Source organism: Aythya ferina, assembly GCF_964211825.1.
Source record: "Aythya ferina genome assembly, chromosome: 23".
Lineage (NCBI taxonomy): Eukaryota > Metazoa > Chordata > Aves > Anseriformes > Anatidae > Aythya > Aythya ferina.
The window spans coordinates 5,848,910-5,863,343 of record NC_140321.1 but is presented as its reverse complement, the minus strand read 5'-3'; the positions used below and the strand labels follow the sequence as shown (position 1 = coordinate 5,863,343).

Sequence of the window (14,434 nt, the reverse complement as noted above, 5' to 3'; positions counted from 1 at the left end):
GCCGTGCCAAGCCATGCAGTGCCATGCAGCATCATGCCAAGCCACGCAAAGCCACGCGGTGCCATGCCATGCAGTGCCACACCGTGCCGTGCCGTGCCGTGCCACCCGGAGCCCCAGCCGTGCGGGCAGGCGGTCCCCGTGGAGCCCGTATCCATGGCACAGATAATCCCCTGCCGGGCCGGGTGCCAGCCTGGCTGCTGCCCGCCCGCTGCCTGCAGCCCAGCTCGGGGGGGGGCTCATCCCCGGCTGTCCCTCACCACCGGCGGTGGGGACTCAGCACGGGCCTGGTGACCCCGGCACTGCCGAAACCAGCGCCCAGGGGGGCAGTGAGGTGATGGGGAGGAGAAGGGGCACGGCTGGGGGGTGCCAGGTGCTGGTGGCTTGGGGGGCTCTTCCCAGGGGGGGGGTTATTGGGGACAAGGAGCAGGGCTTGGCCCAGGCATCCGTTTGGTGCCATGTGTCCCCCTCCTTTGTTCTGCTGTTGCTTCGCATGGCACAGCGTGGCACGGCACGGAACAGCACAGCATGGCACGGCTCAGCACGGCACAGCATGGCACGGCACGGCTCGGAGTGGCACAACACAGCTTGGCATGGCACGGCACAGCTCGGCACGGCACAGCACGGCACAGCTTGGCACAGCTTGGCATGGCACGGCGCAGCTTGGCATGGCACAGCTTGGTGTGGCATGGCTCGGCACGGCTCAGCATGGCACGGCACAGCTCAGCACAGCTCGTGGCAGGGCAGCAGCCACGGGGGTGCCCCCACACCTCTGAGGACAGGGATCAGGAGCAGGTGAGCACCACCGGACCCCTGCACCCCCTCCCACCGAGCCCCCGCCAGCCCTGGGGACACCGTGGTGACACGGTGAGGGTGGCCTCACCCCACTGCTGCCCCGGGCTGCGGGACCACGGCCACGTCCTGCCAGGGCCTGGCACTGGGGGCTCCCACTTCTGCTGCCCCCCCCCTCACAGCACAGAGCGGGTGGGTGTCGGGCACGGCTGGGGACAGACGGCCCCGTGTCCGGTGGGGGGGGGACCCGGCCTTGTCCCCTCTGCCCCCGCCAGCCCCCACTGCCCGGTCCCCCCCCCACCTCCCTCCCGCTCCCTCCATCTCTCAGCAAGTTTTTTATGTGATTACAGGCACTGCATGGTAATTAGTGCTAAACTCATTTGCACAACTACAGTTAATTGGCTACAACAATTAATTAATGTGTTGGAAATTTGGCACCGGAAAAAAAAAAGTTTGTCATCAGAGGGACCTGGGGGGGGACCAGAGGGGGGGGGGACGGTGCCGGGAGCGCGGGGGCGCCCGCACCCACCTGCAGCCCCGCGCCCCCGGTGCTCCCCTCGGCTGGGGCCCGCGCCCGCCGCCCGCGCTTTGTTTCTCGTCTCCTGCTCCCCTTCCTGCCTTCCCGGCTTCCTTTCGCTCTCTCTTTCTTTTCTCTCTTCTTTTTTTTTTTTTTTTTTTTTCCCCCTTTTTTTTTTTTTTTTTTACAACTTAAGCAAACTCATTTCCCTGATAAAATATAGCATGACTAATGACTGAAGCATGTAAAAATCATTGGGAAAATGTCCTTGGAAGACGAATGCATTTTCAGCAGAATAATTAACTTAATTAACAAATTCACATGCATATTCATCAGGCTATTAATGTCTTCTCAGCTCAGCTTGACGAACATTGCGGTAATAACCATCTCATTTGCATACTGCATTCTACTGCTATCCAAAAAAAAAAAAAGGCGCCTGCACACGCGCAGCCCGCGACACCCGCGCCACGGGGACAGCTCGGCCCCGGCCCCGGCCCCGTGCCCCTACCGAGGGGGGGGTCCCGGCCCTGCCCGGCCCCGTTGCGGGCGGGGGGCGCGGGCGGCACCACAGCCCCCCGGGAGCCACGCGGGGCCGGGTCCTGCCGCGTGCTCGGGGCCCCCGTCGGATGCTGCGATGCCAGGGGGCGTGGCTTGGGCTGGAGGCTCCGCCCACTTGGCCACACCCAGTTTGGCTCCGCCTTGATGTGGGCCACGCCCTGTTAGGCTCCTCCTCTTTTTAGCCACGCCCTGTTAGGCTCCTCCCATTTGGCCCCGCCCCGCCTGGTGCCACCCACAGCAGGGGGTGCGCGGCACCGGGTGAGGGCAGAGCCTGCGAGCGTGCGCTCACACGTGCACGTGTTGTGCTCACACACGCATGCACACACGTGTTCACACATGTTCACACGTGTTCACACGCGCACACACATGTGCACAGATGCACGCACCGGCGGCGCACACCCCGTCCACCCAGCCAGGGCACGAGGCTGCGCACCGGGTCACCCCATGCACGCCGCGGTCAGCGTGCCCCAGGCAGGGGGGGTGGCACAGCGCACAGGGGGAGGGACGGACAGACGGACGGGGGGTTGGACGGATGGACAGACGGACAGAGGGATGAATTCGCAGACGGATGGGCAGACAGATGGATGAGAGTGTGGGTGGGAGGGTGGACAGAGGGACAGACACGTGGATGGGTGGACAGACAGACAGACATGTGGATGGATGGACAGACAGACACGTGGATGGCTGGATGGCTGGACACACAGGAGGGCAGACAGACAGACGGACGGACAGGGGACGGGTGGCTGCCTGTGGGGGCACAGGTGCCTGCCGGACAGACGGACACGCGGTGCCGGACGGCTCCCCACGCGCAGGAGCCACCAGAAGCCCCCATGGCGCAGGGGCTGTCCCCGTGCCCCCATCCCTGGGGGGGCCAGGCCCCACTGCAGCCCCTCCCTGGGCACCGGGACCCCCGGGACCCACAGCACCCATGGGACGGGAACACCGGGGGTGTCCCCAGCAGCGCGCCCCCACCCTTGGGTGCCCCCGGGGACCCTCCTGGCCCCAGGGACGGGGACAGCTCTTGGCCAATCCCCATGCGGGACTCGTGCCTCCACCCAATCCGCTGTCAGGACTTGTGCTGCTGACCAATCACAGCCGGCCCCTCCCTCTGCCCCGCCCACCCCCCCTATATAAGCCGGGTGCTCCCCAGGGTGCTCCGGGTCCTGCTGGGTGCTGCTGGTGGCCGGATGGGGATGCGCGGTGGCGGGGGGCGTCTTGGCCGGGCTTTGCTCCACACCAGCTCCGTGTTCCCTGGGTGGGGGGACCCAAGGGACCCCCCCACCTGCCCTGGGGACCCACGGAGCGATGGGGAAACTGAGGCACGGCTCACCTGCGGGACCAAGGAGCGAGGCCACCCCCATCGTGTGGTCCCCAAAACCTTCCCTTTGTCCCCGTGGGCATCCCCCGCTGCTCACCCCTAAAAAATAACCCCGCAGAGGGACACGGGGGGGGACCTGGGGGGTGAAGGTCGGGTGAAGGGCGCCGGCGGCACGCGGAGGGGCGGTGGCGGAGCCGGCGGGGCGGGGGATAATGCAGCGAGACGTGCCAGCTGTACCCGGAGAAAGGCAAATAATTCAGCAGCACCAACCGGAGAGGAACCAGCCCTCGGAGCCACGTGCCAAAATACCAGCAGTAAAGTAGTTAAATTAATCCAGCGCGCGAGCGAGGGAGCCTGCGAGAGCCGGCTTGGGCCCCAATCCAAAGGAGTTAATGTCCCACAGTATGATCGATTAGTTGTCAGATGTGATTTCAAACCAATACAAGATGAATAGCATAATTTTCCTTCTCTCATTTTAGACAGAATTAAGAATCCATTAGCTAACACAAATTTTTGGCAACTTTAATAAAAAGCTCCAATATACATTTGTAGCAAACGCTCCCCGAGGTCCCCGCCGGGATGCAGCCGGCCTCCTTCCCTCCCTCCCTCTCCTCCAGCCGCTGGGGGGGCTCAGCCTCGACCCCCGGCCTCCCCCACCGGGAGGGTGCCAACGGCACGAGGCCGATGCCCACCGGCGGGGGTCTTCCCTTGGCATTGGGTTTGGGCGCCCCAACCGGACCCCAGCCTGGCGAGGCTGCAGTGCCACGGGTGTGATGATTTGGGGGGGGTCTCGGTGGCGGGGGCTTTGTGCCGGGGCGGCCGCGCGGGGACTCGTCAAGGACAAAACCGCGCACAAGCTGCTGCTGCCCGCGTGCCCGCAGGCGCGGGGCCGCCGTGCCAGCCCAGCCGTGGCCATTACGGCTGCGCGCGCCAGCTGCGGCCGCACGATCCCGCGTCCCCGGGGAGGCCGGGGGGGGCCCGGGCACCGTGCCACCGCCGGGGCTGCCACCGCCGCCGCCACCGCCACCACCGCCGCCCTCCCCGGCGGTGCCAGGCGCGGGGGGCTCCGGGGTTGGGCGGGCGGTGGGGAGAGGGGATTCGGGAGGTGTGGGTGAGGATGAGGGTGCGCCAAAGGTGCCGCCGTGGGGGCTCGTTGAGGTTTGGGGTGAGCCAAGGTGGGGAGGGGGCCTCATCCTGCACCATGCCTGGCTCCTCTCCCCAAGCATCCCCAAACCACCCGGTGATGGAGCTGATGTAGATCTTGCCATGGGTGACTCGAGAGTGCCCCGGCCTCATTGCTCAGCCCCACGGACGAGAGGGAGTGCTGGGCTTGGAAAGGTGACCCCACAGAGCACCCATGGGTGCTGAGGTCCTGGCACCGCACAGCGCCCACTGCCAGGGGCTTGGGGCCAGGCAAGAGCCCAAGGGCAGAGCTCGGCCGCGGGCACCCCTCCTCCTGCCCTCGCTGCTGGATCTCCGGATTTTAGGCACCAAATGGGGTTGAATTAGGATTATTATCACAGCTGTTCTAAATGTAATTAGTTTTGCTCTGAACTTGTTTGCTTTGCCGGGATTACGGCACAATCCAGCCGATCCGCCCGGCGCTAACTTGAGAAAGGCTTTAATTACTCTAATAAAGAGGATGCCGGGTTAATTTGATGATTCCAAAGGTGTGTTTTTCAATTACATTTAACAAAAAGATTTATAGTCGGGTAAAATTTAATTAGGAGCGTGCGGGAGGGCCAGGCCAGCCGGGAGGCTGCTCACTGCGGGGCAGCGGCGCGGGGGCTGCGGGACCTTGGCCCATCCCTGGTGGTGCCACCGTGCCCCTCGCAGCCACCGGGGTCTGTCCGGGGCACCGTGGCCGTCTGTCCTGCCCCGTGGCCGTCTGTCCTGCCCTATTTCCAAGCCCTCTCTGCCCAACCCAAGGATGGGAGCGGGTCAGGGCTTTGCCGTGATGCCGCAGAGCCCCACCATGCGCCATCCCCGGTGCTGTGTCCCCCCTCCAAGCCCCGTGGCCCAGGTGGGTGTTTTGGGGGTGTTGGGGCCCCTCCGTCGCCGCGCCGGGTGCGCGGAGGCGTCAAGCGGAGCTGCTGTCTCCTCGCTGTCAGGATCCGATCAAAGCAGATGGGATCCAGCTGTGAGCACCAGCATGAGGAACAGGCTGCCCGAGCCGGCGGGAGGAGAGGGGACAGAGCCGAGAGGGTGCTTGGGGGTGCAGGGGGGGGGGACACGGGCGCTGCTGCCCACCCGCCGCAGACCTCGGGCGAGCCCGGCCGCGGCGGAGCTGCCAAGAGAAATGGGCAGATTATGGGAGGGACGCAGGCCAAGGCAGGGCTGCGATGCAGCCGCCGTAAATCAGCTTTTAAGTAGCAGCAAAATGGACATTTCCCATATGAGATGTGCCACCGCCTGCCACGGGGAGGGGGGGGCGAGGGCAGCGAGCCGGGGTGGGGGGGGGCAGGCCTGGCCCCGGGGTGCGGGGATGGGGACGGGGATGGGGACGGGGATGGGGACGGGGTGGCACACGCAGCTGGGTGTCCAGAGGTGCCAAGGGGATGGGGCTGGAGCCCAGGATGGGGGTCCCAGAAAAATGGGAAGGGAAGGGAAGGGAAGGGAAGGGAAGGGAAGGGAAGGGAAGGGAAGGGAAGGGAAGGGAAGGGAAGGGAAGGGAAGGGAAGGGAAGGGAAGGGAAGGGAAGGGAAGGGAAGGGAAGGGAAGGGAAGGGAAGGGAAGGGAAGGGAAGGGAAGGGAAGGGAAGGGAAGGGAAGGGAAGGGAAGGGAAGGGAAGGGAAGGGAAGGGAAGGGTCCCCGTGGCTGTGTGAGGCTCCCGCCGTGCAGCGGGGTCCCGCAGCGAGGGCCCGGCTGCCATGGGGGGGCTCAGGTGGGCGCCACCTGCTCCCCACCGCTCCCGGCCAGGGCTGGCCCCGCGCCCGCTGGCTCCAACCTCCCCCCGCTGCCCCCACCGGGGCTGTGCCCCCTCTGCCCCCCCCCGGGCTTGGGGAGGGCTCCGCAGAGGGGCGCCCCCCCCCCCCATCCCCGGCTGCTGCCCAGTCCCAGGGGGTCCCCTCCTCGCCCATTCTCGCGCCCGTCCCCACGGGGCGCGGGGAGCTCCCCACGGGCACCACCGCGAGTGGGGGCGACCCCGGGAGCCCTCCGGGGGTCACCCCACGGGGGGGAGAGGCTCCGGGCCGAACCGAGCCGAGCCGAGCCGGGCCGGGCTGTGCCGTGGGGGCTGCCAGGGGCTGCGCAGCATTCCGGAGTACCAGGCATTTGTGCTCGGCGGGGCCGTGCCAGCAGGCGTTGGCAGGTTTGGAGCTTCGCAGCGATTCCAGGCACAGATGTCCTTGTTTTAACTCCTCTGCGATGAATCCTGGCAGGCCGGCCTGGGGGAGGGGGCGGCTCGGCAGCCCCCCCCGGTGCACCGGGGGCCCGCTGCCAGCCCCGGCCCGCCCCGATGCCCCCCCCCAACCCCCGGGCAGCCCCAGCCCCGGTGGCCGCTCCCGAGCAGACGAAGCCCCCGCAGCCCCCGCAGCCCCCACGGCCCCCACGGCCCCCGCAGCCCCCTCCCGGCCCCGGGGGGGGGGGTCTCGGCCCGGCCGGGCTGGCCCGGTGGTGGTGTCGGGCCGGGCTCCGCAGCGCGGCGGGCTCCCAGCGCCGGCAGCATCCGTTTTTTATGGTATCTGCAATTTTGGCAGAAATCTGTCTTTAATTTAGCTGTCCATATAAAAATCCGCACTGTATAATAATGAACAGATGCCATGAAATTTAAACTGAAGCAATGACTCCTCCTCCCCCCCCCCCCGGCTGGCACTCGCCGGTGGCAGCGGCGACCCGGAGCTGGCGCTCGCTCCGCGCCACCCCCCCCCCCCACCTCGGTCCCCCGCGCTCCCCGGGGCCGGGCCGGGCTCAGGGCACCGGGGGCGCCGGGAACGCCCGATCCGAGGTGGCCGAGGGGCTGGGGGGAGAAAGGGGGGAGCAGAAATCGCCCCCCGGTCTCGTCCTGCCCGGCTGAGCCCGGCCGAAATGCGCCCGTTGGGTGCTCGCGGTGGCTCCGGGCCCCCGGTACCCCCCCCGGTACCTCCCGACCCCAAATGTCCCCGACCCCGCGGTCACATAAAATTGTGCCAAATCCTAAGGGGGGGTGAGGGGGCAACTCCCGGCCTCCCGGCTCCCTCCGCTGGGAACGGGAGCGGAGCACCGAGCGCGGGCAGGCCGGGCACCGGGGCGGGGAACCGGGATCGGGCACCGGTTCCTCGCACCTCGGCCGCGCACCGGAGCCGCGCACCGGAGCTCTCCTCGGAGCCGTGCCCGGCGGCGGGGCCGCATTGCGGGGCCGCTCCGTGCCCGAGCAGCACCCGCAGCTCCTCGCCTCGGCGGGGCCGCCCGGGCTCTGGGGAGCCAAAATCACGGGAATTAAAAAAAAAAAAAACGAGGCGTTAAAGCCCGGCCCCGCCGTGCAGCCCGGGCACACCGGGCCCTTCCCCGCCGGGCCCTTCCCGGAGCCCCGGGGGCGAGCAGATGCCGGTCCCCCCCCCTCCTCCCGTAGCCCCCCTGGGGGTCCCGCCGCCTGCCCCTCCATCCCCTTTCCGGTGGGCTCCCGCCTTTCGCCGCCGCATCTCCGGGCCCCGGTGCCGGTGCCGGCCCCAAACACCGGCTCCTCGCCCCCTTGGTGGCCCCGCCGCAGTCGCCGGCCGCCCGGAGCCCCCCCCGGCTTCGAGCCCCCCGCCCCGGGGCTTTTCCCGCAGAGAAACCGTTCCCGTCCCGGGGCCGGGCGGCGGCCGTCGGAAGAGGCTCCGCTCCCCCGCGGGCACCGGCGAGGGCCGGGGCCGGGGTCGGCGGGGCTTTGGGGGGGCTCGGGGAGGCCACGAGCACCTCGGGGGGGTCCCGCTGCCCCGGCCGGGCCCGGTTCGTCGGGGCAGGGCCGGAGCCGCTTCCCGTCGGGCCGCTTCCAACCCCGGCCGGGGCCGTCCGTGCCCGCGGCCCCGAAAACGCCGGATTTTCCCCCAAATCCGTGGGGCCGCGGGGGCACAGTGCACGCTGCCCCCACGCGAGTTTTCCACCCGAAGCGGCTTCCCCGACGGAACCCGAGGGCTCCGTGCCCGCACTCCCGGTGCCGGTGCCCGGTGCCTGCAGCCGGCGGGGCCGGGGGGAGCGGCGCCGTGTGCCCGGGAGCCCGCTCCGCGTCCCGGGGTCGCGGCCGGCGGGGGATGAGCCCCGGTGGCGGGGACGGGGAAGGGACCGGCGGCGGTTGGCCGGGGCAGGCGGCTGGGCACGGCGCCCGCTCAGCACCGCCGCGGCGGACAGCTCCGCGCCGCGCACCGGCACCGGGAACCGGGCACCGGGCACCGGGCACCGGGCACCGGGTACCGGGCACCGGGTACCAGGAACCGGGAACCGGGCACCGAGCACCGGGCACCAGGCACCGGGCACCGGGCACCGGGCACCGGGCACAGCGCAGCGGGCACCGTGCCGAGCCTTCGAGCCGACCGGGCACCGGGGCGGCCACAAAGGACCCGGCCTGGCCACCGCCACCGGGCACCGCGCCGTGGCCACCGGCACCGCGGACCGATGCCAGCCGCGGGCAGCGAACCAAGGCCAGCTCAGAGCCGCCGTCCCCGGGGGAGCGGAGCGGTGCCACCGCCCGGGCTGCCCGCCGCGGCTCGCCGGTGGCCGCGGGGCCGGGTCCGAGCGGGGTCCGCGGCTCCGGTTCCCGGTGCCTTTATTGGCGGGGGGGGGACACCGCCTCCCCGGTCCCGGGGGGGACACCCGTGGGGCAGAGCCGCGTTATATCAGCGCCTCCCCACCGCGGGCCGCGCACTCGGGCACGGCGGAGCGACGGAGCGGTCCCGGGGCCGGTCCCGGGGCCCGGAACGGGGCGGGGGTCGTTCCGCCGCGCCCCCCCCTTCGCTCCCCGTTATCCCCTTCTCCGTGCCCCGGGGCGGGCGGGTCGGAAGGAAAGCGGCGAAGGCGGCGGAGTCAACATTGAATATTTATTAATCGCCGTCGAAGGACGCTCGGTAATTACAGGTTCGCCTCGCATCGCACCGGCCGCGGCTCGTCACGGCCGAGAAGTCCTGGCGGGGGCCGCCGCCGCGGGGCTGCAAGCGTCCAGCGGGCCGGGGGGGGCCCGGGGGGGCCGATGCATGCAGTGGTGGTGCCGGGACCCCGGCCCGGAGCCCCCGCGCCGCCCCCGCCGCCAAGCAGTGTCCGCGGCGGCGGGGAGCGGGGGGCGCGGAGCGGGCGCGGCTCCCGGCGCGGGGGGGCTCTTGCATATCGTTGGCCATAAATATTTATTAATCGAAATGAAACGGAACAGAAACACGAAAGCACTTCTGGTGTCGGACAGGCGGGTCCCCTTTGCTACAACTGTTTTTTTTGTTTTTTTTTTCTTTTTTGTTTTTGTGTTTTTTTCTTTTTTCTTTTTTTTCTTTTTTTTTTTTTGCAAAACTTTTTTTTTGTTGTTTTGTTTTCGTTTTCAAAACATTTCTCAGAAATCCTCCTCCTCCCTGGTCTCTCTAAAAATGCTGGTTTCTCTAAGGTGGTGCGGGCAGGTTCAAAAATAGCGTTATCTCCGGTTTCCGGCGTCTCCCGACCGAAGGAATGCATCACACCGGGGCGAAGACGAAGGGGCCGGCTCGGGACCGGGAGCCGCGGGGGCCGGGGCGCCGCCAGCCCCGCCGGAGCCCCGCCAGCCCCGGCCGCTCCCGCTTGCATAGCTGCGGGCTGCCCTGCCGTGCCCGGCCCCGGTTCCGCCAGCTCGGGAAAACCGGGGCGGCTCTGCATTTTTTTTCTTTATATTTTTTTTCTTATTTTTTCTTTTTTTTTATTTTCCTTTTTTTTTTTTTCCGTTTCAAGGTTTTTTTTTTTTTTTTTTTTTTTTTTTTTTTTTTTTTTTAAAACAGGTAAAAAACGTCCTGACACACGCGCTGCGAGAGGAGCTCCGGGCACCGGGGGCCGGGAGCGGGGCCGGGCCGGGCCCCCCCAAAGCAAAGTGCATCTCTGAGCGTCCGCCGGGCCGGGCCTGCTTGCATAGATAGAAATATTGGGGTCTCCGTTTCGCCTCTTTATTGCTTCGGAAAGTTTCGCTCCGCGCCGCAGCGCGCTCTCCTCTCGCTCCCACGGGCCGGGGCAGCGGGTGTCCAATGCTCGGGGGGGCTCACGGCGGCGGAGGGGAGAAACGGCCCAAAACGGTTACGGGGCGGGGCGGGGGGGGGCGAGAAATAAAAACGAATTAAAAAGCAAACGACGCGGCCCGACCCAGCGCCCCGGGCCGGGCTGCGGGCGCGCCTCCGCCGCTGCCGGGGGGGGCCTTGGGCAGCGCTCGGCGCCCCCCCCCCACGCGGGATAAATAATAATAATAATAATTTAAAAAAAAAAAAAAAAAAAAGAGAAAAAAAGGAGAAATCCTCCAAAAAAAAGCACTTTGTCCCCACGGGGCTCGGGGACCCGCCGCCGGGGCCGGGTCCCCATATTGCACCAAAGCCCACGGCGGAGCCCCGGGGGCCGGTCCGCGGGGCCGCCGCGGCCCCCCCGGCCGGGGCTGCGGGGGGGGGGGGGGGGGGAAGAGGGAAAGGAAGGAGGAGGAGGAGGAGGAGGAGGGCGGGCACGGGGAGGGGGCGGCGGCGGGGCCGGGGCGGGGTGGGGGGGGTCAGTTGTGGAAGAAGGCGTTGAGCTCCTCGTACATGGGGCCCCGCTCGTGCGGGAGGTGCATGTCGTAGGGGAAGATGTTCTCGGAGTGCACCCCCCCGCGCATCCCCGCCGAGCCGAAGACCAGGTTGTGGCCGGCGGGCCGGGAGCCGGGCAGCGCCGAGTAGTGCATAGAGTAGTGGTAGCTTTTCTCGTGGTCGGGGGAAGAGTCTTGCTTGAGGGAGAAGTTGCCGTTAATGCACAGGGGGGGGCTGAGCCCGCCGTCGTACTCCGAGCTGTTGTAGTCGGGGGACGCGTTGCCGTAGAGGCTCTCGTAGGCGGAGGCGCAGTAGCTGTGTGTCCTCAGCCCGTGCGAGCCGGGCCCCGCGGGCGGCGGGCACTGCGCCGCGGCCAGCCGCGAGCAGGGGTAGGGGTAGGGGTGCACGGCGAAGGAGGCGTTGGGGCCGTGGTAGCGGCCCCCCTCCTGGCCCTGCTCCGTCAAGAAGTTGCGGGAGTTGAGCTGCAGGCAGCCGGCCACCAGGTTGGTGGTGGGCTGCGACAGCCCCTTGCACAGAGTCTGCACGTAGGACACCAGGTCGGGCCGCTTGCCCGAGCGCAGGATCTCGGAGAGAGCCCAGATGTAGTTCTTGGCCAGGCGCAGGGTCTCGATTTTGGACAGCTTCTGGGTTTTGGAGTAGCAGGGCACCACCTTGCGCAGGTTGTCCAGGGCGGCGTTCAGGTCGTGCATTCGGTTCCGCTCGCGGGCGTTCGCCTTCTGCCGCCGCAGCTTGGAGCGCTCCAAGCGCGCCTTGGTCATCTTGCGCTTCTTGGGGCCGCGCTTCTTGGGCCGGTCTCCCTCGGCCTCCTCCAGGCCTTCCTCCTCCTCCTCCTCCTCCTCCTCGTCCCCTCCTAGCTCCCCTTCCTCTTTGCTCTCCCCCAGCGAGCCCTCGGGCGGCTCCTCGGGGAGGGCGCAGCCCTTACCCTTGCGCTCCTCCTTGTCGCTGCGGGCATCCTCCTCGCACTCCTCGGCCCAGCTGGAGAATTTCTGAACTTCGGGGATGAGGCTGGGCTCGCTGAAAAGTCGCGTCAACATGATGGCTGCAGCGGGGGGCAAAGAGCGCCGTTACCGCGGCCGAACCGGCCCCGCCGCCCCCGCCCCGCCGGCCGGGGCTCGCCGCCGGCCTCCGGTGGGGAAGGAGTTGGGGGGGATGGAGGGGGGGTTAAAGGGGTGTGTGGGGGGGGGACGCGGGCGGAGCCGCCGTTCCCCGGCCCCCGGGAGCGGCCCCGGGGAGGTGAAAACGAATGCGCGGAGGGGCCGCCCCCCGCCGCCCCCCGCCCGGGCTGCCCGGCACCGGGGGCACCGGGGCACCCTCGGGGCGGGGCGCCGCGCCCCGGGTCCCCCCCCCACACACTCCGCCCTTTCCCCTCCCCGGTTCCTTCCCCCCCCCTCCTCCGCCGCCGCCCCGCTCCCCCGGCGGCCGCCGCGCCCCCTCCCCGGTGCCCCCCACCCCGGTGCCCCCCGCCCCGGAGCCCCCCGCGGGCCGGCCCCGGTGCCGCGGCCGCTCCTCGACGCCTCCAACTTTTCCCCGTCGCCGCCGCCGAAACGGCTCCGGCCACGGCTCCGCCACCGCCGTCCCGGGGCCGGGCAGCACCGGCCGCGGCCGTGCCCCCCCCCGCGACCCCCGCTCGATCCCGGCCTCCCCCCCCCGCCCCTCGGCCGGGGCAGCTCCTGCCGGGCCCCCCACCCAGCCCCGCCGCCCCGGAGCCCCCCCCGGGCCGCCGGCGGAGCGCGGCCCTCAAACCGCGGAGGCAACGAACGGCGACGCGGCGGGGGGCGGCGGGGGCGGCCGTGCCCGGGGCCCCCCCCTCTCCAAGGTGTGGGGCGCGGGGGGCGCGGGCGGCGGCGCCCGAGGGGTCGCCCCCGGGGCCGGGCGGCGCGGCGGGGCCGGGGCGGGGGGCGCCGCCCGGAGCGGGGGCCGGGGGCGCCGCGGGGGAGCGGGGGGGCGGCTCCGGCGGGCAGGGGCCCCCGGGGGCGGCGGAGCGGCGGCTCCGCGCCGATTTCGTTGATGCGGGGCGGCCGCCGCTGCCCGCTCCGTCCCGCCGGGACCGCGCAGCCCCGGGAGCCCCGGGCGCGGCCACCGCCGGTAGGGAGGGAGGAGATGCTGGTGGGGGGGTGGGGGGGGGGAGAAATGCCCCTGCCCCCCACCTCCCTCCCCCTCCCCGGGGGGGTCTAGGGGGAAAAATCCACCTGCGGGGCCGGCGGGGAGCGGGGGAAGCGAGGGATGGGGGAGAACGAAAGAAGGGGGAAAAAAGGGCGAGACGTGGCGGAGAAACAAAATCAACATGGAAGTTGCCTTTTCTCCATTCAAGTTTCCTCCGCTGCCCTCCCAGCCCTCCACTTCTTACATAACTCACCTTCGGCGCTGACTGGAGGAATTCTTATTTCATTGTTCCCAGCATCTTCTGGGACCAGGACGCGGCTCCTTGAGGTGCTCCAGCCTCCTGCAGTCCTCTATCCAAAAGGAGGCGAGAGTGGCATCTCTACCCAGCAAAGGGGGTACCAGCTCTGCTGCCAGTGCCATATGGTTGGCACGTCATGCGCGAGAGCTATCACATGAGAGCTAATGATTGACATGCGCTTGCATTCAGGGAGATTTGTCTCTCTGGGGAAGGAGGACTCGCCATCTGTCACTCTGTACTCAAAAAAAAAAAAAAAAAAAAAAAAAAAACCTTCCAAATCTACAGATCTGCCTACACGCCGCAAAATGGGACCTGGGCGAGATGCAGGCGATAGCAGGGCTGGGGCTGAACAATGGAGCGAGCGGGCAGGGCGGCGGGGAGACGGGCACCCTGCTCGGCCCGCACGTGCCGGGGGTGGCCGGGGGTGCCGGGGCGAGGGGGGGGGGACGCCACGGGGACCCTCGCCACGAGCTGGCATCTGCGGCTCGCCGCAAAACGGCACGGCGGCTCGCCCGGCTCCGTCCCCACCCGCAGCCGCCAGCCGAGCGGGGCTGGTCGCGGCGTGGGGGCACGGCGTGGGCTGGGGGCTGCGGCCGGGCAGGGCCCACGGGAGGTGGCGGCGGTGCCGGTGCCCATTTCGGCCATGCCGGGGTGGGCTGGGGCTGCCCGTGGCGTGGGGTGGGCAGGGGGGGGCTGCAGGGCCGTGGGTCCTCACACGTGGTGGCTCTGCCAGTGTCCCCGGCCCCCTCCGGCACCCCCCGGGCTGCGCGCCGGTGCCAGCCTTTCTCTGCAAACCCAGCGGCACGGCCCTGCGGAAAAAACACATCCAGCCTTTGGCACCCTCCTACGTGTGCACACACACATGCACACGCACACGCGGGCGCTTGCACACGCGTGCACGACCCCCCCAGCGCACGGGGATCCTCGAGGCCACGCGCGGGTCCCTCGGTGCCAGCGGCCGAGGCCCAGCTGTGCCGTGGTGCCGCGGTGCCGCCCGTGAGGCCTTTGTCTGCCGTGTGCCTCCTTGCCCGCCGCAGCACCACGCACCCTCCGGCAGCACCTTGGAGCCCCCCAGCACCTCCTGACACCCCTGGGAGCTGCCAGCACCTGGCCCCGTTGTGCCGGCCCCGCCGCGTGTGCCGGCCAAAAATGGCTGCTGCCTT

At 69.0% G+C, this 14,434-nt stretch overlaps 1 protein-coding gene across 1 annotated transcript; it reads right to left on the bottom strand.

Moving 5' to 3' along the window:
- Positions 1-10,832: 10,832 nt before the first annotated feature.
- NEUROD2 (neuronal differentiation 2) lies at positions 10,833-13,390 on the bottom strand. Its single transcript, XM_084496422.1, has 2 exons — positions 13,227-13,390; positions 10,833-11,909 (listed from the first exon to the last, which is right to left on the bottom strand). Exon 2 carries the CDS (start codon positions 11,902-11,904, stop codon positions 10,834-10,836), a length of 1,071 nt encoding a protein of 356 aa, XP_084352548.1. The 5' UTR covers positions 11,905-11,909; positions 13,227-13,390; the 3' UTR covers position 10,833.
- Positions 13,391-14,434: the final 1,044 nt, after the last annotated feature.

Excerpts from the sequence above, each read along its gene's own strand:
- NEUROD2 (XM_084496422.1), bottom strand. The coding sequence starts at position 11,904 with ATGTTGACGCGACTTTTCAGCGAGCCCAGCCTCATCCCCGAAGTTCAG.